The sequence below is a fragment of the Pogoniulus pusillus genome, chromosome 18 (genome assembly GCF_015220805.1).
Source record: "Pogoniulus pusillus isolate bPogPus1 chromosome 18, bPogPus1.pri, whole genome shotgun sequence".
Classification (NCBI taxonomy): Eukaryota; Metazoa; Chordata; class Aves; order Piciformes; family Lybiidae; genus Pogoniulus; species Pogoniulus pusillus.
Window position 1 is genome coordinate 5838224 of NC_087281.1, and position 25852 is coordinate 5864075.

The 25852-nt window shown below is 46.8% G+C and overlaps 1 protein-coding gene across 6 annotated transcripts in view; it reads left to right on the forward strand.

The window, feature by feature from the left end:
* Window positions 1–25852, forward strand: part of SASH1 (SAM and SH3 domain containing 1) — a 223053-nt gene that overhangs the window by 121942 nt on the left and 75259 nt on the right. For all 6 annotated transcript variants that reach the window (XM_064158278.1, XM_064158279.1, XM_064158276.1 and 3 more), the window contains exons 3-4: window positions 19354–19404; window positions 19522–19571. In XM_064158278.1, coding sequence (XP_064014348.1) covers window positions 19354–19404; window positions 19522–19571 — 101 coding nt within the window. The remainder of the gene's footprint in view (window positions 1–19353; window positions 19405–19521; window positions 19572–25852) is intronic.

A 25852-nucleotide genomic window follows, 5' to 3' on the forward strand; every position in this document is an offset into this window, starting at 1 on the left:
AAATAGCACACTTCACTTAGCTTTTACTACTCTCCTTTGATGGTAGCTGTTAAAAAAGTGTCTCACAGAAATTGGTCTTTCATCTCTCTGAAAAGTCTAATGAAAATGAAATTGAAGTTTCTTGTGAACAAGTGTGACTTCCCCTGTACTCAGCACTGCTCAGGCCACACCTTGAGTGCTGTGTCCAGTTCTGGGTTCCTCAATTCAAGAGAGATGTTGAGGTGCTGGAACGTGTCCAGAGAAGGGCAGCAAGGCTCGGGAGGAGCCCTGTGAGGAGAGGCTGAGGGAGCTGGGGATGTGCAGCCTGGAGAAGAGGAGGCTCAAGGCAGACCTCATTGTTCTTTACAACTACCTGAATTCGAGAGATGTTGCCCTTCACTGGAGCATGTCCAGAGAAGGGCAACGAAGCTGGTGAGGGGCCTGGAGCACAGCCCTGTGAGGAGAGGCTGAGGGAGCTGATCCAGGCCAGGATGCCATTGACCATCTTGGCCACCTGGGCACACTGCTGGCTCATGTTCAGCTACTCTCTACCAGCACCCCCAGGTCCCTCTTTGCCTGGCTGCTCTCAGCCACTCGGTCCCCAGCCTGTAGCACTGCTTAAGGTTGTGGCCAAAGGCCCCTAGCTTGGTGTCAAGGAGCTTCTAGTAATAGAAGTAGACAACAATCTTTATTTTCTCCTTTCTCACTCGATCTGTCAGCAGAAGTCAAGCCTCTATTCCCTGATCTAATCTGTCTATGTGTGTCTGTTACATCAAACTGTGTATGTGTATATTTGCCGAGATCATGCTAGCTTTGGCAGGTAGCAGGTAAGGTTCTTGCCTGGCAGTTTTAAGTCAAGCAGTCCTGTTGTGTGCTCTCTTAGCTTGGCTAATGGATGTATGTCTCTATTTTAACTCTTTCTGAAAAGCCATCATGGATATTTGTAGGAAAGGGTCACTCCATAAGTAACATTGACAGTGAAGGGTCCAGAGAGCTGCCTCTATTTACATGTGACCTTGCAACAGCTGGGAGAGAGCTTGACCTGTCTCAACACTCAGGTCATGTGCAGAATGTTAAATAGATTATTCAATGCAAATTACATTCTGTGGATTGATTTGTTATATACTTACAGTGTGGGAAATTTTTGCCATCCTCTCAAGTCGAGTCACCAGTATTATGAAGTTGTTTTATTCATAATGCCTTTTTTAGCCACTCTTTATTGATTTCTGTAGTGGAGCCTTCCATAAATTTAGTAATGAATTACTTGATCTTGAACCCTGAAGGCCTCATTTATTGCTTGCTACAGTAAATTAAAATCAAGAGGGCAACTCAGGATGTATCACATCTGCTACCCAACCTTCTTTTTAGTGGAACTGAGCTCTAAATATAAGAGGGTTTGGGTTTTTTTTTTGCAAACTAAACACAGTTGCATTCCTCCTGTGCCTGTTGATTTGGAAATGAGATTACAAGCTATATTACACAGATTCTATATGACAGAGATTTACAATTCTATAATGGCTTTGTGTAACAAAGTTATTTGTTTCCCACCACTGACATTCTGTGGGTTTATGCAATTGCATTTTTAAAGTACTGATTTAGTCTTTAATGCTTTCCAAAACAGTATTCTGAATAGCGAAGAGGTGATTGGCTACAATCAGCATGGCTTCAACAAGGGCAAATCCTGCCTGACAAACCTGGTGGCCTTCTATGAACAGGTCACAGCATTAATAGGTGAGGGATGAGCAACTGGTGGCGTTTACCTGGACCTGAGCAAGGCCTTTGACACTGTCCCACACCATATCCTGGTCTCCAAGCTGGTGACACATGGGTTTGATGGGTGGAACGCTGGATGGATAAGGAACTGACTTGATGGCCAATGGCATCCTGGCCTGAATCGGGAACAGTGTGGCCAGTAGGACAAGGGAAGTTATTCTGCCCCTATACTCAGCACTGGTCAGGCCACACCTTGAGTACTGCTCCTCGGTGCAAGAGAGATGTTGAGATCCTGTAAAATGTCCAGAGAAGGGCAATGATTCTGGTGAGGGGCCTGGAGCACAGCCCTGTGAAGAGAGGCTGAGGGAGCTGGGGGTGTGCAGCCTGCAGAAGAGGAGGCTCAGGGCAGACCTCATTGCTGTCTACAACTACCTGAAGAGAGGCTGTAGCCAGGTGGGGTTGGGCTCTTCTGCCAGGCAACCAGCAACAGAACAAGGGGACACAGTCTCAAGTTGTGCCAGGGGAGGTCTAGGCTGGATGTTAGGAGGAAGTTGTTGGCAGAGAGAGTGCTTGACGTTGGAATGGGCTGCCCAGGGAGGTGGTAGAGTCACCATCCCTGGAGGTGTTTAAGCAAAGCCTGGCTGAGGCACTTAGTGCCATGATCTAGATGACTGGCTAGGGCTGGGTGCTAGTTTGGACTGGATGATCTTGGAGGTCTCTTCCAACCTGGTTGATTCTATGATTCTTTGAACTTGGTAGAAAATTAAGGACCACCATTCAGAATCTGAGGTGGCTTTCCAAGTACAGAAAGCAACAGCCACTAAAGGAACATAAATTAGCATTTGAAGGAGTTGCACCAAAAGTTAAGGACATTTGGAGTAAGAGATGCTAGGTCAGAAGGAAAAAGCATATTCATAATGCTATCCCTTTAATCTTGAAAAGGTGCCTTCAGGAGAGATTTTTCTGGAGCAGCAGAAGCCTCTCTGGATGGTTCCTAGTTCTCATAAATCCACAGCAGACAGAGCTTAATTCTCTGCTGCACTGCTAGATGAGGACCTTATCTTTAGCAGTCAGCAAAGCCGTACGGATAATAGGAAAACATTTGCACATACTGTGAAATTAGCATACAGAAACTATTACATTATGGCCTCAGAGGGAATTTATGGATACCATAAATATGTTGCTTTAATTAGGGGCACAGTTCTAGCTGCTGACACATTCTCCTCGAAGTCTGCTTTCCAAGCACAATCACTACTTGCATGTGGTTTGGTTTGGTTGGTTTTGGTTTTGTCTTTCCAAAATGAGGGAAGTCTGAGGAGGAAAATCAAGTTGGGTGATTCAGTTGGGTTTTGAATGTGAATGATGAAAGTGTAGTCACAATCCATGCAGTCTGCAGTGCTACTTGCGTGTGTATCCACAATCAGAGCCAGAGCTGACAAAGAGCAAATAATGAATTGCTGCACAGATCACAATTGTAACAGTTAGAGATGTTATCTCAGCTTGGCTCACACTTGTTTAATAAAGCAGAGCAAATTGAGAAGGATGGGTTTTCAGTGAATTGGATTGTCATAAAAAAGCTTCTCTCTCTGTCTCTGTTGTCTCAGTCTGCTTTCTTGGACCCCTACAGATAAGTGCCCCTTGCTTTTAAGTGATGGGAGTGTAATTAAAATCTAGTCTGCCTGACAAAATACACAGGCAGAGACACTGTATACACATCCCTGTAAGATTATGGAGAGAGACACTTGTGGCTGGGCTTGAGTGGGACATAGTCACTGTGATGGTTTGGGTGTTACACACCCCACACACACTTAAGAAAATTACCCAGACTAGACTCAGTTGAGCTAGAAATTGGAATGAAGCTTTATATTTACAGCTTAGCACAATATCCAAGCAGATATTTACAATCTGTACAGCCATAGACAGAAATACACAAGTTAAAGAAGTGATACAGAAACACAGCAGCCCTCCCAGAAACCAGAGTCCCCAGGAGGGGCTCCCAACCACCCTTCCACCTCTTTTCCACCCCTCTACCTTATCCCAGACTTTGCCTTATGTTCAAGGTGTGTTTAGAGAATTGGCCAGAGGGGTTAGGAAGCAGAGGGATTAGACAGCAGATTAGAGAGAGGAGGGAGGCAGCCAGAGCCAGAGAGCAACTCTGTTATCTACGTTTGTGTTCTTGTTTATATCCATCGCAGCAAGCCTATGAGTGCAGCAGGCATCACCATTGTTTCCTTTTCACAGCCTTTCATCTAATTCCTCTCACTAAAATATCCCAGCTAGGCTCAAACTATCTGAGTCATGGAGCATTTTGTGGTTGTCTTCTCAGTCATCTTGCTGATGGCTTTAAAGAATGGTTTTTGGCAATGGAGTGGTTGAAGTAGCAGAGTCCTCTCTGGGCAGCTGGCTGTGTGCCGTGGTGCTAAGTTGAGTCTCTGTGTGTTGATGGCCATCAGTTGCAAACACAGGGCACCAAGGAAAAAGGATGTGTGCTATGATTCTGGTGATTTATACTTTCTTTTTTTTTTTTTTTTTTTTGCTGAGATGTTCAGGCAGCTTAAAACAACCTCAACTTCTACAAAGCTACGAAGTACAGCAGGTAACAATTCTTTCCAGGCAAATATATTGAGGCACAAAGAGTCGAAGTAATTCCCTTGAGTGACTAGAGGAAGCCAGTAGCAGAAGTGGACTGGAGCCACTGTAACAAAGGATTTCTCAGTGTAGGCTTTGGGCATTGTAGGAGGCTTATGTCATGGTCACTTTTGCCAATACAAGGCAGAACAGACACCACTACCACCTACCTTTTACTAATTTTTCCTTTTGTCCTGACAGCCTCACTCATTCCAATGCCAATCACTCTCTCTGGCAACAACTTCCTCCTAACATCCAACCTAGACCTCCCCTTACACAACTTGAGGCTCTGTCCCCTTGTTCTGTTGCTGGTTGCCTGGCAGAAGAGACCAACCCCACCTGGCTACAGCCTCCCTTCAGGCAGTTGTAGACAGCAATGAGCTCTGCCCTGAGCCTCCTCTTCTGCAGGCTGCACACCCCCAGCTCCTTCAGCCTCTCCTCACAGGAATGTACTCCAGGCCCCTCACCAGCTTTGTTGCCCTTCTCTGGACACCTTCCAGCACCTCAACATCTCTCTTGAATTGAGGGGCCCAGAACTGGACACAGCACTCAAGATGTGGCCTGACCAGTGCTGAGCACAGGGGCACAATAACCTCCATTGTCCTACTGGCCATACTGCTCCTGATCCAGGCCAGGATGCCATCGGCTCTCCTGGCCACCTGGGCACACTGCTCCCTCATATTCAGCCTACTATCCACGAGTACCCCCAGGTCCCTTTCTTCCTGGCTGCTCTCCAGCCACTCTGCCCCCAGCCTGTAGCTCTGCCTGGGGTTGTTGTGTCCAAAGCGCAGAACCCTGCACTTGGCCTTGTTAAATCTCATCCCATTGGCCTCTGCCCACCCATCCAGCCTGTCCAGGTCTCTCTGCAGGGCTCTGCTACCCTCCAACAGCTCCACAGCTGCTCCTAGCTTGGTGTCATCTGCAAACTTACTGATGCTGGACTCAATCCCCTGGCCCAGATCATCAGTAAAGATATTGAACAGGATTGTACCCTGCACTGATCCTTGGGGAACACCACTAGTGACAGCTGCCAACTGGATGTGGCACCATTCACAGAGTACACATAACCATGAACAAGAAACAGTATTAATGTAGAGCAATTTGTGTTAGAAGTGGATTTTAAACATGAAGAACTTGAACAAAATTGTGTATGCACTGATGTGAGCTTCAGGCTGCTGCAACTAAACCCTGTTAGGGTCATAACCTGGGGGGAAACAAAAAACCAGGGTGGGTGGGATACTAAAGGGAGTCTGAGCAGGGAAAAAAATGAAGTTCTCAGTGCAGACATTTTTTTGCTGTCGTGATTAGAGCAGACTTGTTTCCAAGAACAAGTTTTCCCCTTGAAGAGTTCTGCAGAGGAATTTGTGGCACGGCCACGCCCGTAGCAGTGGCAGCACCTGCCCAAACAAGCTGCAGAAATCCAGGCCTTTGGAAACTCTTCCAGGTGTTTGCACAGCTTGGTTTTTGCTTTGCTCAGGGTTTCCTTAGCACAGTAAAGTAGTGCAGTTGGAGGGCCTAGCAGCAAACTGAGTCAGTTAACCCTTACACCTTTCTAACCTGATCTCCTTCTGTGATCAGGTGAGCCGCTTGGTGGATGTGGGGAGGTCTGTGGATGTGGTCTATCTGGACTTCAGCAAGGCCTTTGACACTGTCCCCCACAGCAAACTGCTGGCTAAGCTGTCAGCCCATGGCTTGGATGGCAGCACTCTGTGCTGCGTTAGGAACTGGCTGGAGGGCTGGACCCAGAGAGTGGTGGTGAATGGTGCCACATCCAGCTGGCAGCTGTCACTAGTGGTGTCCCTCAGGGATCAGTGCTGGGCCCCATCCTCTTTAACATCTTCATAGATGATCTGGATGAGGGCATGGAGTCAGTCATCAGCAAGTTTGCAGATGACACTAAGCTGGGGGCAGATGTGACTGAGCTGGAGGGCAGAAGGGCTCTGCAGTGGGACCTTGACCGCCTGGACAGATGGGCAGAGTCCAATGGGATGGGGTTCAATAGCTCCAAGTGCAGGGTGCTGCACTTTGGCCACAACAACCCCATGCAGAGATACAGGCTGGGGTCGGAGTGGCTGGAGAGCAGCCAGACAGAGAGGGATCTGGGGGTACTGATTGATACCCCCCTGAACATGAGCCAGCAGTGTGCCCAGGTGGCCAAGAGAGCCAGTGGCATCCTGGTCTGCATCAGGAATGGTGTGGTCAGCAGGAGCAGGGAGGTCATTCTGCCCCTGTACTCTGCACTGGTTAGACCACACCTTGAGTACTGTGTTCAGTTCTGGGCCCCCCAGTTTAGGAGGGACACTGAGATGCTTGAGCGTGTCCAGAGAAGGGCGACGAGGCTGGGGAGAGGCCTTGAGCACAGCCCTATGAGGAGAGGCTGAGGGAGCTGGGATTGGTTAGCCTGGAGAAGAGGAGGCTCAGGGGAGACCTTATTGCTGTCTACAACTACCTGAGGGGAGGTTGTGGCCAGGAGGAGGTTGCTCTCTTCTCTCAGGTGGCCAGCACCAGAACGAGAGGACACAGCCTCAGGCTGTGCCAGGGGAAATTTAGGCTGGAGGTGAGGAGAAAGTTCTTCCCTGAGAGAGTCATTGGACACTGGAATGGGCTGCCCGGGGAGGTGGTGGAGTCGCCGTCCCTGGAGCTGTTCAAGGCAGGATTGGACGTGGCACTTGGTGCCATGGTCTAGCCTTGAGCTCTGTGGTAAAGGGTTGGACTTGATGATCTGTGAGGTCTCTTCCAACCCTGATGATACTGTGATACTGTGAAGATACTTGCAAAGATGGGGTGACTGCTCGTTTGTTCACTGGGGGGTGTGTGTGGAACTTAGATTCGCTGGAGGGAAAAGGAGGCAAGAAGCAGCATGAGATTTGCTGCGGCAGACCCTTGGCTCGCTGCAGGCAGTGGTTTGCAGCTCGCTTGCTCCCTGCCAGCAATGACAAAGCAGGGCTGATGTGCTAGTTTGAAGCAAGGTAGAGTGTTTTGGTAAAAGAACTAGATAACAGGCAGTGAAATGAAAAACAGTTGTGTCTCCTTCACTCACAGTCACGCTGGAACTCTGGGAAGAAGAAGTAAACTTTCTCCATTTTGTCTTTCACTTCTGCCTTTGCCTTCAGACCTGGTCACATCTCATTAACCTTGCTGCACTAACCTTGCTCCCTAACCTCTTGGCTGCACCTCTCTTCTTCCTGAGAACTGGGGTAAGGTTGAGAGCGCAAGGGGAGGTGTTGGGGTGGTTTGAGAGCCCCTCCTGGGGACTCAGGTTTCTGGGAGGGGAGTTGTGCTTCTGTATTGTTTATCCTTTGTCTATTTCTGTCTATAACTGTATATACTGTAAATAGCTGCTTGTATATTTGCTGCTGTACAATAAATAGCTTCATTTGTATTCCCAGAGGCCGTCTGAGTTAGCTGGGGCAATTCCAAAAGTGGGGGGGGGGGGCAGGTAAGAGCCCAAACCATCATAGCTGAAAGTGCTCTGCGGCAGATTTTTAGCTGAAAGGATTTCACTTCAGTGGGTTTTGGCCATCTAAAGCTTTTGAGTGCTGCTCAAATTGTAACTGAGGGTCGTTATCGCTAGTAGCAGTAGTGCAATGTTGTTAACAGGCTGCAGGTCTCTGGACTTGCAGGTCTGATGGAAGAATCTCAGAACACTAAGGGTGGGAAGGGACCTCAAAAGGTCATTGATCCAACCCCACTGCCACAATAGGTTGCAAAGGAACACATCCAGGCAGGTTTTGAGTGTCTCCAGAGAAGCAAGGTCCAGAGGAGGCCACAGAGATGATCATAGGCCTGGAGGACCTTCCCTATGGAGACAGGCTGAGGGAGTTTGGGCTGTCCAGCCTGGAGAAGGTTCCAGGGAGACCTTACAGCAGCCTTCCAGTACCTGAGGGGGGCTACAGGAGAGCTGGGAAGGCACTTTTGACAAGGACTGGGAGTGATAGGACAAGAGGCAATGGCTTTGAGATGGAAGAGGGGAGATTGACAGTGGAGATCACAGGATATTAGGGGTTGGAAGGAACCCAAGGGGGTCATGGGGTCCAGCTCCCCTGCCAGAGCAGAATCACAGAATCTAGCACAGATCACAGAGGAACACATGGGGAAGAAATTCTTTAGAATGAGGGTGGTGAGGCACTGGCACAGGTTGCCTAGGGATGTTGTGGATGTTCACCCCCCTGGAGGTATTCAAGACCAGGTTGGATGAGGCCTTGAGCAACCTGGGCTGGTGGGAGGTGTCCCTGTCCGTGGTGGTGGGGTTGGAAGTAGATAATCTTAAAGGTGTCTTCCAACCCAAACAGTTCAGCAATTCTATTCACAGGGATCTGCTAGATATTTGTGAGTGTTCTCTTTACTTTGTACCTTTGCTGCTATCTTTCCCTTCAGGGATTTGTACAGTTCTTTGGGTCTTCTGAGGGTATTGCTGATGATTTTCTTCTATTCCACCTATTTGATCTGTTTCTTGAATGAGATCTAGCTTGACACTTTACCTTGAGGGTTACAGCATACAGTATACTTTGCTCTTACTAGACATGCATCCTAGCTGTCAACACTTTCCAGTCTTATTATTTCATTGCCCATAATATTTTGTTTATCCCCTGGGTTTTGGTTTGTTGGTTTGGATCCATCTTTGTTCAGTGTACACATCTGTTTAGAAGGTGATTGGGAAGGCTTAGTTACACGAAGTAGGATTTATGATGAAGCATGAAGTTTCTGCAGCAAGACAGTAAAAGATGGCCTTTATGCTGTCTTTAATCAGCTGGGTTTAATGTGGAGAGAGAGTGATTGGCATTGGAATGGGCTGCCCAGGGAGGTGGTGGAGTCACTGTCCCTGGACATGTTCAAGATAAGACTGAATGAGGCACTTAGTGCCATGGTCTGGTTGATTGGACAAGGCTGGGTGCTAGGCTGGACTCAATGAGCTTGCAGATCTCTTCCAGCCTGATTGATTCTATGGAGCATGCTCACTCTGGCTGGCCTCCAGAGCTAAAAAGGCATTTCTTGCCTTTGCAGTCATGACTGACTTCATTCCAATTGTTCCAACAATTCTGCTGAGGCATGTAGAGGGCCAGACCTCCTCTGACTAAGTACAGATGAGGCATGCTCACTTAATTCACTAGTTTTACTTGGTTCATCAGGACATCCCTGTAACTTCTGGCCAGTTCTTGTGATGCTGGATAGCCTGTGTCAACACACTGTTTAGTGCTATTAGCAAAGCAGCTGGGCTTTGACTGGAACTCCAAACAAACACAGTAATTAATTGCTGAGGGCTATTATTTCACTTTATATAGAATTTGGAAGAAAAATAATCCAAGTCCCAAGCAATACATGCCAGCAGTTTTAGTGCCATCATTTGATTACCTGTGAATGAAATACTCCCTTCATAGAAAAATGTAGCTCTGAGTGGATAGGGTGAATGAGAAGGTGCATAGAAGAGTGCAAAGCTTTCTGGGCTTTGTAATGCAGTGTTTGTGGTACTTGTCCACACTGAAGCACTGTGGAGGGCTTTTGGAGTGCAAGAATGCTCAGCACTTGTGTTGTGTTTGCTGCTGCACTGCCGGTTCTGCCTGTCCTGCTTAAAGTCGAGTGTGACGCACGGTCTGGTACAGAGAAAGGCTGAAGTTGCCAAGTGGGGCTTAGGAAGAAGCTCTTTGTAGTCACTGCTTCAGGGATAAAAAGGTCTGAGCATTGTGAGTATGTAGTCTAACTGTGCAGGAAAAGTGTTACATGAGAGAATAATCTCTAAGGCCTTCCTGGAACACTTAATTCTCCGGTGAATAGTCATGGGTAGTGAGTGCAGGAGCTGTGCTTGGGGCAGCAGTGGAAGCTCTCTTTGCAGAGTCCTCAGATGCAGGGCCTTTTGTTACAACTGAAGGATGGCTGTTTGCTGAGGTGTGAGTGCTCTGTAAGCAGCATGGAACAGTGTCATCATTATTTTTTCTCTACAAACATTCTCGGTGCTGAGTTTGTTCATCATTCAGCAATTGGCCTTTTGCTTGGAAAAGACCCCAGCATAGCCTGTGGGGGGCTCACCACATCTTGCTAAAAACATGAGGCAGAGCAAAACTGTGCACTGCTGCCTGAAAACGATGCGGTGCCCTTGGACTGGGGGGGATTTGGGTTCAGCTCCAGCGATCAGAAGAGCCTGATCGCACCAGGAGGCTGCTGTGGCTGGGAGGGTTCTGATCCCTACTGTCCTCTCCTGGGGAAAATCTCCGAGCCATCTGCTGTTTGATGGATCCTCAGAACTTGAATTTGTTGTTCTTGAAGAACCACTGACATCTGCGTTAACCTCTTTGCTGTGGTCTGTCCAGCGTGCCAGGGCAAACCCCACTTTCTATGTCAAGTGCTGGGCATGTGACAGGAGCCCACTTAGGCCTTTTCAGCGGAACAGCTGAGCTTTGCAAAAATGGGCTGGAGCTGTGCAGCTGGGCTGGAGCCTGGCCCGACAGCGGGAGCTGTTCTTGCTGCGATGGAAGCCTCTAGTTTAACTCCTTACCAGCAAGTGTGCTGATCAGTACTGGAGCTGTCAGGTGTCACTGTTGCACCATTAAGTGGTCAAAGCAAAATTTGCAGCAACAGCAATCCCAGAGCACAACTTCCATTTGCTGCATCACCATTTGGGACTGTTGCTGTTAACTACACTATGGCATACAAGTTTCTAGTCCAGTCTTATTTTAAATGTGAATAGAAAATGATGAATATTTCTGTCAGTGGTTGTGCACAAACACATTTGTGTTATGGAAGTGTAGAAGCCAACAATTACTTCTTAATACTATCAAATACAGAATCACAGAATCAGTCAGGGTTGGAAGGGACCACAAGGATCAGCCAGTTCCAACCCCCCTGCCATGGGCAGGGACACCCTACCCTAGAGCAGGCTGGCCAGAGCCTCCTCCAGCCTGGCCTTAAACACCTCCAGCCATGGGACCTCAACCACCTCCTTGGGCAACCCATTCCAGGCTCTCATTACTCTCATGATGAACAACTTCCTCCTCACATCCAGTCTGAACGTCCCCACCTCCAGCTTTGCTCCATTCCCCCCAGTCCTGTCGCTCCCTGAGATCCTAAAAAAGTCCCTCCCCAGCTTTTTGTAGGCCCCTTTCAGATCCTGGAAGGCCACAAGAAGGTCACCTGGGAGCCTCCTCTTCTCCAGACTGAACAGCCCCAACTCTTTCAGTCTGTCCTCAGAGCATCTTGTGTCCCTTCTCTGGACACGCTCCAGCATCTCCACACCCCTATTGTAACAGGAGCTCCAGAACTGGATGCACTACTCCAGATGGGGTCTCACCAGAGCAGAGTAGAGGAGGAGAATCACCTCCTTTCAGTTTGATAATAGTCATCATGTGATGGCCAGTGATGAAGACTTAGATTAGTAAGGATCTGGCTCAAAGGTAAGAAAAGACTGGCTAATTTAGAAGTCTTTTTCTCAAAGGCAGTTTATAGCAGGGAGGTTGTATAAACACAGGGTAGCAATTTGTGGGCTAATCCCTTTTTGCATTAATAGGGTTAATTTGTTTTGGGTTCTCTTGTTCAAGAAATTAATTTCTCCTTCACCTTTTGGGAGACTTTGAGGTTAGCATCCAACTCTCTGCCTTTCTCTCTCTTTCCTCACCCCCTCACATTCCTGGAGTGCATTTATGCAGGTTGAGCATTTCAGTGCCTAGCTCTAGGGAATTAATTCATATTATCCATCTTAATTTTCAGGTGTTCAGCTTCAGGTAGCTAGCTAGTAAACAAAGCCAGGTTGATTTCAAGTTAAGTACTGCTTCTTTTTAAATGGTTATAAAAGTATTGTTTCTTACTTTTTATTTTCCTCTTCTTTTTTTTCCCATGTTAAAACCTTTCCCAGTGTGATCAGTTTCTTTCCTGCTTCAAATGTGCCTTCTTAAAAAGGATCCTGAAGGAAACTGCTTCTTCTGTGAAAGGGTTTATAACACAGCTGTCGAGGTTTTCTAAAGGCATTGCCTCAGCATCCCCTTTTTTTTCCTTCCTACTCTTCTTGGAAGTATTGAAGAGAAATTAAGAAAATAGGAAATAAGCTCAATAGAGACATAGTACAGCTTTGTAAAAATGAAAATGAAAAACTAGTAAGATCTGAAAAGTGTTTGACAGGGGGAAATGGAGACCATCACAGACCTTGAGGAATGGATACCCTAAATTTGATCAGGATCATTGATATCTAAAAAGAAATCTGGCCCTACCCTCCCAGGGGGCGAGGAGCCACTTATGATTGTTTTTGTCTTATTGACCATTCTCTGAGTGTTTCACTTCATAGAATCATAGAATCAGCCAGGTTGGAAGAGAACTCCAAGCTCATCCAGTCCAAACTACCACCCAGCCCTAGCCAGTCATCTAGACCATGGCACTAAGTGCCTCATCCAGGCTTTCCTTGAACACCTGCAGGGACAGCAACTCCACCACCTCCCTGGGCAGCCCATTCCAATGCCAATCACTCTCTCTGCCAACAACTTCCTCCTGACATCCAACCTAGACCTCCCCTGGCACAACTTGAGACTGTGTCCCCTTGTTCTGTTGCTGGTTGCCTGGCAGAAGAGACCAGCCCCACCTGGCTACAGCCTCCCTTCAGCTATTTGTAGACAGCAATGAGGTCTGTCCTGAGCCTCCTCATCTCCAGGCTGCACACCCCCAGCTCCTTCAGCCTCTCCTCACAGGGCTGTGCTCCAGGCCCCTCACCAGCATCATTGCTCTTCTCTGGACACGTCCCAGCACCTCAACATCTCTCTTGAATTGCGGGGCCAGAACTGGACACAGCACTCATCCTGCTAAGTCCCAGTCACATATGTGCCTCCATATTAATATGTCTTTTATCACAGAGATAGCTACCATAGGTCTGGGCTTGCTGCATCTTGTTTGGAAAGCTGTTCAGAAGGTATTTGAATTTGAATGTTGTGTTCCCATTGACTTTTTGTCTTTGTACAGTAAATTTGCTGCGTTCAGCCTCTGTTTGTTCCAGCTGGATTTGTGAGTTAGCACTGCCTTGCTTTGCACTCTGATAGGGCTTTACAAAAGCTGCAGTTTCCTTCAATAATTGCTAATTGATGATGTTTTTCAAAATAATTGTAGCATGTTTCTCAGCCCCTGTGGCTTCCAGCCTTGGTGTTGAATGCAGTGTCTTTGAGATGGACAAAAAACCCTTCTGTGTTCATGCTGAGCAAAGGGGCCAGTGTCAGATACTTCCCTCCATTACATGTTCTGTGTGATAGATCCCAACATTTGCCTCAAGAGGAGACAAGATTTTTGTTTCCTACCTAATATTAAAAGCAGAAATGTGAGTGCTGTAGCAGTGTCTTCTCTCTGAAGGAGCATTTAGAATCATAGACTCATAGAATCAGTCAGGGTTGGAAAGGAACACAAGGATCAGCCAGTTCCAAACCCCCTGCCATGGGCAGGGACACCCTACTCTAGAGCAGGCTGCCCACAGCCTCAGCCAGCCTGGCCTTAAACACCTCCAGGCATGGGGCCTCAACCACCTCCCTGGGCAACCCATTCCAGGCTTTCACCCCTCTCATGCTGAACAACTTCCTCCTCACCTCCTCCCTACCTCCAGCTTTGCTCCATTCCCCCTAGTCCTGTCACTCCCTGAGATCCTAAAAAGCTCCTCCCCAGCTTTTTGTGGCCCACTTCAGACACTGGAAGGCCACAAGAAGGTCACCTGGGATCCTCATCTTCTCCAGACTGCACAGCCCCAATTATTTCAGTCTGTTCTCACAGCAGAGCTGCTCCAACCCTCTGAGCATCCTCATGGCCCATCAGTCATCAGGACTGCAGGTATTTACCTGTGTCTGCACTGCTGGATGGGACACTTAAACTGGCATTTCATGTTGCTAATATTTTTTTTTACTTGAATTAACCCTTCTTCCCACATAGCTCATTTCCTTCATCCACAGTGTCTTTGCTGCTGTTGGGTGTTATAATTTGCCATGTATCACCTCTGACTCTAGCATGCAAGAGTAATGGAACTTCTGCTGAAGAGATGGTCCAGAGGTAGTTTGAGACTCAAAATGGGATTTCTACTGATCTGTACCACTGGAACCTCACTGAGCTGGTTAACTCACTTGCTGAGGTGGTTGCCACAGAGATAGGTCTTTTTTCTGACCTGTGACCAATAACCAGTGGCTTGTAGACAGTTTCCATTATGCACCAATGTACCTGTGCTGTTTCTACAGAGAGAATTCTCTTCACCACCTTCAGCAGCTCTGCAGAGACTGAAATAGGGTGTATGTTAGGCAGCACAACTGCTTTCAAAGTGTAAACCAGGCTCTTAGAGGTCCTCAGTGCTTTGACTTTCTTTCAGGTATGGCTTTGTTTAATCATCTCAGAAGCTATAGCAGAACATGCAGTGCATGTTTGGACTAAACAGAAAACGTTTGAGGGAAGAGACCAGCAGAATGCTCTCACAGATGTGTTCTGCTGTAGGTGCTGTAATAACACCTGCTGAAATGGTTTCATAATGTCCTCTCTAAATTGATGAGCATTTTAGCCATCTCCTTTTGCATCGGTTATGTCACTGAACTTTCCCAGCACCCGAGTGGGGCTCACTTTGCACAGCTGCTGCTTGAGCAGGGAGGTGAATCCTTTCCTGGGATTAGCAGAGGAGCGTTTAAATTTATGATTCAAATGGATACAGTTCCTGCGGCAGCAACTGTGAAGAGATTCATGAATTTCTAATTAGATAGGGTTTATGCAATTAAGTGTACTTTCCTCAACTAAACTGTGATGCAGAGCATAGATAAAGCTTAATGTTTGAGTAATTAAACTTTGTGCACTCCCCCTAGAATGAGCGAGTCTTGCACAGGTTTGTTTGGATGCTCTTCTCTACCAGGTTTGTGTGTTTCAGGAGCAGAGCAGCGATGATGCCTTCAGCTAGGCAGAGCTGTCCCTTAGCTATTATGTTACAGAATAACTGAAGTTACTATGAGAGGAAAAGTCCCTCATGAATTCAAAACCTGCCATTCCCCTCAGGAAATGGGTTTCCAGATTCTTCCCCATGTGTTTTGTACTTCTCTGCCCGTATCTGGTTTTCAGGCTTAGCTCATAAACGATTATAAAACTGTTTGCAAGAGTTTTACAAGCAATGTAGTATATAAAACCAAAGTCACAATATTTAGAAGCCTGCAAAATATGAAAGGGAAATGTCCAAATGATCACATAAATCACAAAGTAAGCAAAAGAACTACCTGTGAAGGAAGCTTCTTTCTTCATCCCTGAGGCAAACAACTCCATGCTTAAAGCCTAAGCCACAAATCCTGCTAGTTAAGCTTACAGCACACATTTTCTTTCAAAAGGAGAGGTTTGTAGAGAGCACTTTGCCAATTCACACTTCCACACCAGATCTCCCAACCTTATCCTCAGCTCTACAGTTGCTTTCTGCAGTGCCCACAGCACAAAAGGGTTGGTAATCCTAGGCAGTACCTGGGCAGCGTGATGCCTGCTGCCCTTCACTTCCTCTGGCTGCTGGATCACAGCTTCAGCCAGGACCTCAGGGTCTTGTCCTGTAGTCATCTTCCTGATGGCATCAGCTTTGGGTGAAGGAGGAAAAAGGAAGGTTGGTAAGAATATGCCTTTAAAGCTGGGGGAACAGAATGTTTCTGCAAGTTGTGGTTGGTTTAGGTTGGCCATGATGATGGAGGAATCTCTAGAGTTTAAGTTCAGTGGGCTTCACTCTGTAGCATATTAGCATTGTTACTTGCTAACAGCTTCCTCTGGCTTTACTGTCAGTATTGCAGTTTCTATGCTGTGCTACCCTTGGTCCTTGACAGGAGCTGGACAAGCTAATGCTAAGCTGCTGTCTGCCCTTTCTCTTCTGTGTTCCCAGGGTGTTGGATGCAATTTATTACTGTCTCCATTCTTCCAGAGTGTTCAGATTGTAATCTTGGTTTTTTGAAGCTGCATTGAGTATGTGCCAATAGGCACTGTTGGTGACTGAGTGTAGGACAGGAGGCATAAGCAGGGCCTCTGAAATCTGGAAATCATGCAATTAACTCAGACGCTATTGGGAAGCACTGGATTTAATCACATAGCTTAAGGAGCCTGCACTTGATCGGATACTGCCTCAGCTGTGTTTCATGCATCAGCTCTGGACAGTGCCTAAGTGGCATGAAGGTCTGGTACACCTCAGACAGGCTTTATGGGCACACATGGAGGACAGTTACATAGGGCAGCAGGCTGTGAGGACAGAAATATCTATTGCTCTGATGCCTGCTTTATCTAGACCAGAGTCCTGGAAATCACAGAATCACAGAACCTTAGGTTGGCAGGGACCTTCAGAGATCATCGAGTCCAACCTCCCTGCCAAGGCAGGATTTCCTAGGGTAGTTCATGCAGGAACACATCCAGATGGGCTTTCAAAGACTCCAGAGAAGGACACTCCACAACTTCTCTGGGAAGCCTGTTCCAGTGCTCCATCACCCTTACTGTAAAGAAGTTTCTCCTATTTTGAGGTGAAATCTTCTGTGTTCCAGTTTGTGGCCGTTGCTCCTTGTCTTACTGCTGTGGACTACCAAAAAGAGACTCATCCCATTCACTTGACACCCACTCCTCAGATATTTGTATACACTGATAGGTCTCCTCTCAGTCTTCCCTTCTCCAGACTAAACAACCCCAAGTTTCTCAGTCTCTTTCTCTACGGGAGATGCTCAACTCCCCCAGTCACCCTCATGGCTCTCTGTTAGATGCTTTCCAGCAGCTCCCTGTCTCTCATGAACTGGGGAGCCCAAAACTGCACACAGTATTCCAGGTGTGATCTCACCAAGGGAGAGTAGAGGGGGGAGAAGAACCTCCTTGGACCTGCTGAACACAACTTTTCTTGGTACACCCCAAAATACCATTGGCTTTCTTGACCCCAAGGGCGCATTGCAGGCTGTTGAGGTCGGTTAGTGCAACTGCTGTTTCTACAAACCCAAGCTATCCTCTGTTTGGTTTCTAAGGTGTGTTTCAGAAGGATGAAAGATGTACTTTCATAAAACCAATCTTTGAAAATATTTTGGAGGAGCTGTTACAGTGTGCTTGAGAGCTTGCCAACCCTGCAACATTTGCTTGACCTTCTAGCATGAGCCTTTGGTATAAAAGAGCTGCTGATCCCACCAGATTAGACTCAACAACCTGTGGGTTTTAATGTGAAGTTTAACGGATTTTATACTAAATAAATAGAATTTCTTTAGGCTTATAAAAGTTCTGTGATCTGCAATAAAGATCTATGCCACAAGTTCAGTACTTTCCTCAGGCCTTTAAACAGCAATAACAAAAATATAATGCTGCTGGAAAGGCAAGTAGGAATATTAATCACAGCATGCAAGACTGTAGTGCACTGCAGTACAGCTTTAAAGGAGGAGGAGGAGAGTTGTCCTTGCTCCTGACTTCCACAGTCATCTTGATCATAATGGGATGAGATGTAACAAGGCCAAGTGCAGGTTTCTACACTTTGGCCACAACAACCACAAGCAGCATTACAGGCTGGGGCCAGAGTGGCTGAGAGCAGCCAGGCAGAGAGCGACCTGGGGGTTCCAGTAGAGAGTAGCTGAACATGAGCCAGCAGTGTGCCCAGGTGGCTAGGAGAGCCAATGGCATCCTGGCCTGGTTCAGGAACAGTGTGGCCAGCAGGACAAGGGAGGTTATTCTGCCCCTGTACTCAGCACTGGTCAGGCCACACCTTCAGTGCTGTGTCCAGTTCTGGGCCCCTCAATTCAAGATGAGGTACTGGAAGGTGTCCAGAGAATGGTGGTGAAGCTGGTGAGGGGCCTGGAGCACAGCCCTGTGAGGAGAGGCTGAGGGAGCTGGGGGTGTGCAGCCTGCAGAAGAGGAGGCTCAGGGCTGACCTCATTGCTGTCTACAACTACCTGAAGGGAGGCTGTAGCCAGGTGGGGTTGGTCTCTTCTGCCAGGCAAGCAGCAACAGAACAAGGGGACACAGTCTCAAGTTGTGCCAGGGGAGGTCTAGGTTGGATGTTAGGAGGAAGTTGTTGTCAGAGAGAGTGATTGGCATTGGAATGGGCTGCCCAGGGAGGTGGTGGAGTTGCTGTCCCTGGAAGTGTTCAAGAAGAGACTGGCTGAGGCACTTAGTGCCATGGTCTGGTTGAGTGGCTAGGGCTGGGTGCTAGGTTGGGCTGGGTGATCTTGGAGGTCTCTTCCAACCTGATTGAGTCTATGATTCTATAAAAAAGTGTTGCTCTTCTAACAGGATGAGCTTGAAGGTAAATCAAGAAAAAAACAAGGAGGAAAAGAAAGCAAATCTGGTCAGCTGCTACAGAGTTTTGTTATGCAAGAGAGTTCAAAGGGTACAGTTGACTCTGTAGCTGAACAAGTTTAGGCTGAAAGTAGTAACTTTCTGTCTAATTGCAATATGAGAGTACAGCTTTACAAGCAACTGCTCAAGCAAAAAAACTCCTAAAAAGCCTTGGAATGTAGACAGCATCTTATAAATGATTCTCTACAGAAATGAGCATGCTTTAAAAAAAACCAAAACAGCTTTTTAAGGGAACAAATAAATCATGATGGAGTTGGAATCTAAAGGCACGCTGAGGACAGAATGGATTCTGACTGGCATACTGAAACTTGTAAGATGGGATAGCTGATGAAATGCTCCTGTTTTTTCATCTGTGCAGCAGTGTGTGGACAAACAGGGCACTCGTGAATGGGAAGTGCTTAGACCATGGGGCTTGTCTTTCCCCCTCTCCTTGTGGACTGCTAGGTGGCCTGTCAGAGCACCTGAGGAAGATCTGCAGCAACGTGCCTGCAGCCCTTTTCAGATGCAAAACTTACTCGAATGCCATTTTGACAGAGCTAATGGAGAAAGAGAGGAATGCCTGGTGCCAAACAGCTCATTGAACTTCGCTGGTCTGTGAACATCTGTGGAATTTCCCTGGGCTCCGTCCAGCTTCTGCTTGACTAGAGGAGTCCTGTTGGATTTGTCATTAAGTAAATGTGGTTGTCTTTTCCTGCCAGCTTCCGCTCCTGTGAAATCAGGAAAAGGAGATGTGCAGTGTTTGGATATTTCATTCACTTGACCTTTATCCTGTTTTAGGAGAAACCTGATGCCAGCTCCACATCACTACAGCTGCGATCTCAAATTGAGGTAAGCACTTTTTGATCACCCATTTTTGTTTGTTTGTTCCTCGATTCGGTACCCTGCATGAATTGGGCAAAGGTTGCTCTTTTGTCTGCTCTCACTGCTGTGTGTCTTCTCTTGCAGGAGTCACTTGGTCTCAGCAGCACTGCATCAACACCTGACACTGAAAGAAAGTAAGTGAAGTGAGAAGGGAGGGAGAGAGAATATCAGAATCACAGAACTAACCAGGCTGGAAGAGAACTCTAGCATTGTTGAGTCCAATGTATCACCTAACCCTTCTAATTCACTAAACCATGACACTAAGTGCTTCATCCAGTCTCCTTTTAAACATCCCAGGGATGGGGACTCCACCACTTCCCCAGGCAGCCCATTCCAATGGCAAATCACTCTTTCCCTGAAGAATTTCTTCCTCATGTCCAGCCTAAACCTGCCCTGGTGCAGCTTGAGACTGTGTCCTCATGTTCTGTCACTGATTGCCTGGGAAAAGAGACCAACCCCACCTGGCTACAGCCTCCCTTTCAGGTAGTTATAGACAGCAGTGAGGTCTGCCTGCTCTTCTCCAGGCTGCACAGCCCCAGCTCCCTCACAGGGCTGTGCTCCAGGCCTCTCACCAGCCTTGTTGCCCTTTTCTGGACACATTCAAGCACCTCAACATCTGTCTTGGATGGCAGGGCCCAGAACTGGACACAGCACTCAAGGTGTGGCCTGACAAGTGCCGACTACAGGGGCAGAATGACCTCCCTGGTTGTATGGTACATTGTGTTGGTGTTTCAAGATTTCAGATCCAGATGCTGTTAATGAAACCTATTTCAGAGCTTACTTCTTTTCTTGATCTCCTTTGGCCTTTTATTAATTTTGCTTATAACATCAGGAGAGGGTTGTATTTCTCTTCTCTCCATGAGCACTTTTTTTCTGCCCTTCAGCCCTTGGGGTGTGTATACACCAAGGTGTCTGGTAGGTTTTTTTTGAAGGAACATCACTGCTTTCACATTCTCTGCACAGTAGACCTGCTTCAAAAAAGCCATTTTCTGTGACTGTACCTAAACACAGCCAGAAAGATATAGGCGAGGTGAAGGGACCATTAGAAATGTAAATCCTTTTCATGTGCACTTTTGGGTTTGTAACTCTGCTTTTGAAGAAGGTGCCAAGGGAATGAAGTATTTAAAACCAAGTTAAAAGGGGTTTTAATGTTAGCAATCCTTAACAGAAACCTCTCCATGAGGACTGAGAGGGTTTCTGTTTACTGTCACCTCCCACTGCAATATGCATGCTTGTTTTCTGTGTCTCCTTCCTTTGATCCCGAGTTCTTGGATCCCTGCTGCTGTGGATAATGTGCAGCAGTGCATGAAGACAACTGACACTCTTATTTCCAATTCCCTTCACTTCATAGAGTAGTGTCAGCTGGGCTGGTTCAGAGGAAGTTTGTGGAATGCATTTGTGATGTGACATACTTCTGTAAGGTTTTTACAGATTTGAGTATCTTCTAGTGATTCAACACTGGGCAGTAACAGGAAGGTTGTAAGAAACTGCTGCCCCTGTTCTTGCTAGTTCAGCATAAGGGGTATCAGTCCCAGAGGGAGCTGTGATGGGTACACGGTGTCCATAGAAGTTAGTTGTCTGGCAGGGAACAGCTGCTTAGGGGCTTTCTGTGGAGTTGTCTGAAAGCTGGTTTATGCTCCAGAATTTGGAAAGCAGTAAGTTATCTTTTACAAGTGCCTTGTCTCTCTTCCTCACTTGCAGAGAAAGTCATGATGGTTTGCCAGAGATAGATGCTAATGCTCAGAACAGCTTAAGACAGATAAGGTGAATTTAACCTTGGGTAGCACCATTGCCTCTAAGTTCCATGCTGTTAACAGAGAAAGCCTGGAAGGCTTAGACTTTCAAAGTGTGCTTCAGATAGTGAAACTTGAAGATGTTTCCTTCACAAATAGCTCTCTGTCTAACATTATGATGAAACCAGAAGTGCCAGGTGGATGGGAACATGATGAGATCTGTAATCTAGGAAGTAAGCTCCCAAGGTTATTTTATGATCTTAATATTCTGAGTCTCAAAGCACTTTCCCCCTGGGTAAATATCATCATCCCACCTCAGGTAATAATAAATCTCACAGGAGGACAGCACAAAACTGGGAATAAACTCCCTCTTACAAGTTGTAGCTGGCTTCCAAAACTGTATGTCTGTGTAGGTGTTGTGCCTCACATAACTGTGTGGGAGGGCAGTATCTGGGAAAACATCTTCTGAGTGACTGCTATGAGAGAGCCCATTTACCTCACAAAAGGGAAATTGACTGTGCTGTTATAGCTTCATGGGTGGAAGGAACCCCTGAGTTTTGTGCATCTTTCAAGAACAGAAGTGTCCTGTGTGAGGAGGATTTGCATGTCAGTTGAAGGGCATATGTGGTTAACCTGGTAGTGGTTAACATAACCAGACACATGAAACTGGCACAGGGCAGACTGTGTCAGACACTTGAGCATTAAGTAAGAGGGCAACATGATGCATGTGAATTTGGCAAGGTGATTGCAAATCAATTATGTCTCCTCATTACCATGTTTATTAGGCAAAACTGGAATTCTCCAAGGCTGTGCCAACTACTGACAGCCAGCCACATCAATGCTGGATTCATCCTTCTAGCTTGGAGGGCTGAATTGTCATGAGAGTGCCTTTTCCAAAGAGTTTGTAAAATTAATCCCCAGAAAAATGATGGAGTCCACCCTCTAGGCCTGTACTTGTTACTAACACGTTGAATTGGGTGTTTTCTGGGGGAGGAGAGTATATTTGCCCTAGAGGGTTTTTTTTGGTTCAGTGTTTACATTGTGGCTTTCATCTGAATTTGCTGTGTGGACATGCTGTGAGACAGGAAACTTGTTCCTTTAGGGACTCTGCTCTGGTGGCCCCCACATGCTGCGTGAAAGGTCTGGGGTAAACCTCTTACAGAATCATAGAATGAACCAGGTTGGAAAAGACCTCTAGGATCATCGAGTCCAATCTATCACCTAACCCTCCTAATTAACTAAACTATGGCACTAAGTGCCTCATCCAGCCTCCTTTCAAACACCTCCAGGGATGGTGACTCCTCCACCTCCCTAGACAGCCCATTCCAATGGCCAGTCACTCTTTCCATGAAAAATTTCTTTCTCGTGTCCAGCCTAAACCTGCCCTGGTGCAATTTGAGACTGTGTCCCCTTGTTCTGTCGCTGAGTGCCTGGCAGAAGAGACCAACTCCCGCTTGGCTACAAAACTTCTTTTGTTGTGAGAATCAGAATCATAGAATCAACCAGGTTGGAAGAGACCTCCAAGATCATCCAGTCCAACCTATCCCCCAGCCCTAGCCAGTCAACCAGACCATGGCACTAAGTGCCTCATCCAGTCTTTGCTTGAAGACCTCCAGGGACGGTGCCTCCACCAAACCTGAAACTCAATGCAGATGTACATGGGCTTCTCATATTCACTTAGAGATTTTTTTTGGGGGGAAAAGGTATAATGGAGGAGTAATTAATTAATGCAAGATGGTAATCTTTCAGAATTAACATTGTTTATTAATTTTCAGTATTCAGGAGTCTCACCCCCACTCCCCCCAACCACTCATTTTAATAATAATCAGGTTCTTCTGCAACAGTCATGGAAACATTATACAGATGATAACATAGGATCTAAAGCAAATCATTAGCAATAATATAACATCAATTGAACTGGAAGAGAAGGTTCCTGAGGTCAGTACGCTGCTTGTGGTTAATTATACTGCTTGTCCAGGACTCGAGGAGCCCCTTCCTGCTTATGGCAGAAGGCAGTTAGTGAATTACAAGAGGCTTTAAGTATTTACTCACAAAAATTCTCTTCCAACTCGCAGGGCCAGCTACAGCTTCAGATAATACCCAGATGCTTTCAGGGAATTCTGTCGGTGTCTTGTCAGCCACTCAGGCTTCTGATTCTTCCCAGGCTGCTGGGGAAAGGAGGCAGACAATCTCTGACCTTATCTTGATTTCTCTGGATGATCTGTGTACCTCCAGGTCTTCCCATCTTGGCAGGAGACTTTCAGGCAGGATGTCTTGTGATGTGCAGTCTCAGCACAACATCATGCTGGCTACGCAGGCCAATTGTGTGGAGGCACTTGAAGCCTGTTCCTGCTAAAACTGCTCCTGGCAGTTTTCAGGCAGTCCAGTTCTGGCACAGCACTGCCAGAAGCAGAGAGGTGGCAGCAGCAAACAAGCACAAATACAATGGCAGAGCACATTGTGTTACCTGATCATCTCTTTTTATCAATACAGCCCGAGACTAATGGGCCTTTGGACACAGAATAGCCAATCAGAATGGCAGTTAGCCAAGCTTGTCCATATTAGGTGAGGCCACAGGCTTGCTTTACCCACATTTGGGAAAAACATAGGCCTTGCCTGAGGCAGGCACAAGCTAAGCCTGTGTACCTTGTATACCGCAGGATGCAAACAGGAGCAAAACAAGCCTGGGCAGGCCAGAGCCCTTAGACTCAGTGGCTCCAGGTTCTTTGTCCCCTTTCCCATGGTTGCTTCTCCCCAGAACAGAAGGAGGGAGAGCAGAAAGCATGTCTGGGCACTCTAGGACATATTCACACCTATTTTGGGCCTATTCAGGCCTGCCATGACAGAAGGACAGATTTGTTCCAGAACAGCCATCCAGATTTTCAGGAACTGAAACATCTGTTGTTGTGACTAGTTCCCAAAGCCTGAGCAGAAGCTTCCCCAACAAAAGGGGATATATTTCTACATACTGAAAATATTTTCCCAGAGTGAGATGAATTGTTTCTAGTGTGGTGTTGTGAGTGGGAAGAACCTCGGGGATAATGAGGAGAGAGCAAGTCCCTACCTGAAACATGGTAACTCTTGGTAGCCTCTTCACTCAGCGCTGCTGCCTGGACACCGTGCAGCTTGATGCTACGAGGGGTTAACGTTTCGAAGTAGCACACCTGAATGCTTGTTTAATTTGCCAGAGTTGATAGATTCCAGACAGAAAGAGGCTTTGACTGAGTCTGGAAGAAGGTATATTTGGTTTAACCTGGTTTGGTTTTCCTTTTCTGTGGCGCCCAACTGAAGAGAGGGCATGACAGGATGCACTGTGCACCACATTGAAAACACCGTAGGAAAAAGTCCTCTTTGAGGGGACAAGATTCAGTCTTGCCCTGAGTCTAACTCTGCTTCCCAATCTGTTCAAAGCCAGTGTGAAATTAGTCGTTGCCCTCAGTCCATCAAGTTGCTCAACAAGTGTCTGTCTATTGGGTGATCTGCTGTAACAAAGAGCAGCTGTAGTGCATGGAGGGAGGCAAAAGGGATTAAACAAGCCCGGAGGCAGAATTGCTCCTGACTTGAAGTCACAGTCCCTCCAAAAGGTATTTGGGGCAATACCACCTTTCTTCATTGCTGACAGCGTTGTTCCTGTTAATTAGATGAAGCTACAGGAACGAGCCTGCTCTGTGAATTGTGAATGCCCTACCAGAGATAGTTCTCATTCAGTTTCTTCTGACAAAGAAATAAAAGTCTTTGCTGCAGCAAATGCCTCTGAAATTTATGTGGATAACAGCAAGAGTATGGATGGGGCTTGAAAAGCTATGCATAAACATCAGAAAACAAAGTCATGTTTGCTCAGTCTTTGCCTCACAATTCATCTGATTGTTTGGCCATGCTGAGGTTCCTTCTGTAAATTGAAACAGTTGCTCAGGTTTCCAAGTCATAATATTCAGCAAATAATGCAAAGCATCAAATGAGGTGTTTGTAGTTTTCCTCTCTTCATAATAAATTGCGTTTCCCTTTGCCCTCTCCAAGATACTCTATCCTTTAAACTGCAGTCCTGCTGCCAGTTGTGGTACCGGTGTAACTTTGCAGATAGTCAGTGTGCCTTTGGCAGACTCACAACAGCATCTTTAACAGTGGCACTATTCAGATTAAACAACTGCAGGTGCTTCTTCTGTGTGGACGCACTGACTTGTGCTGTTGCTACAGGAGTCATCAGTGTGACAAATACACGCAGCAAGTGTGCTTTTAGCAGTTACCATTGCTGCTTTGTCCCCACCTTGATCCGGGGATGTATTGTATATACAATCCCTATTATTTCCAAGTAAGGGCAACGCCCCAAGGATGTTTACTTGGGCAGGGGACTGAGCGGGGCTTTCTCAGCATTGTAAACAGAGCATTTCAAACAATGTAACCCAGCTTGGAGCCTCTTGCCATTTTTGAGCAGTCAGGTCTGCATGACAGACTGATGAGCTCTGCACGTTTGTCAGGAAATCCAGGTTAAACCCGGTCGCCTGAACTCGGGCTTCTGTATCCTGACTCTCATCCTGTTTTCAGAAGAACTGGGGATGTTGCAGAGGGGAAGTTGTGTGTTTTCCCTCATGGGAAATAGGTCTATTTGCTGTCACTGTTTGCTCTGTCAGCCTGTGAGCAGGTTTCAAATATGGTGTATTGGGGAGCTGCCAGGAAAGCGAAGG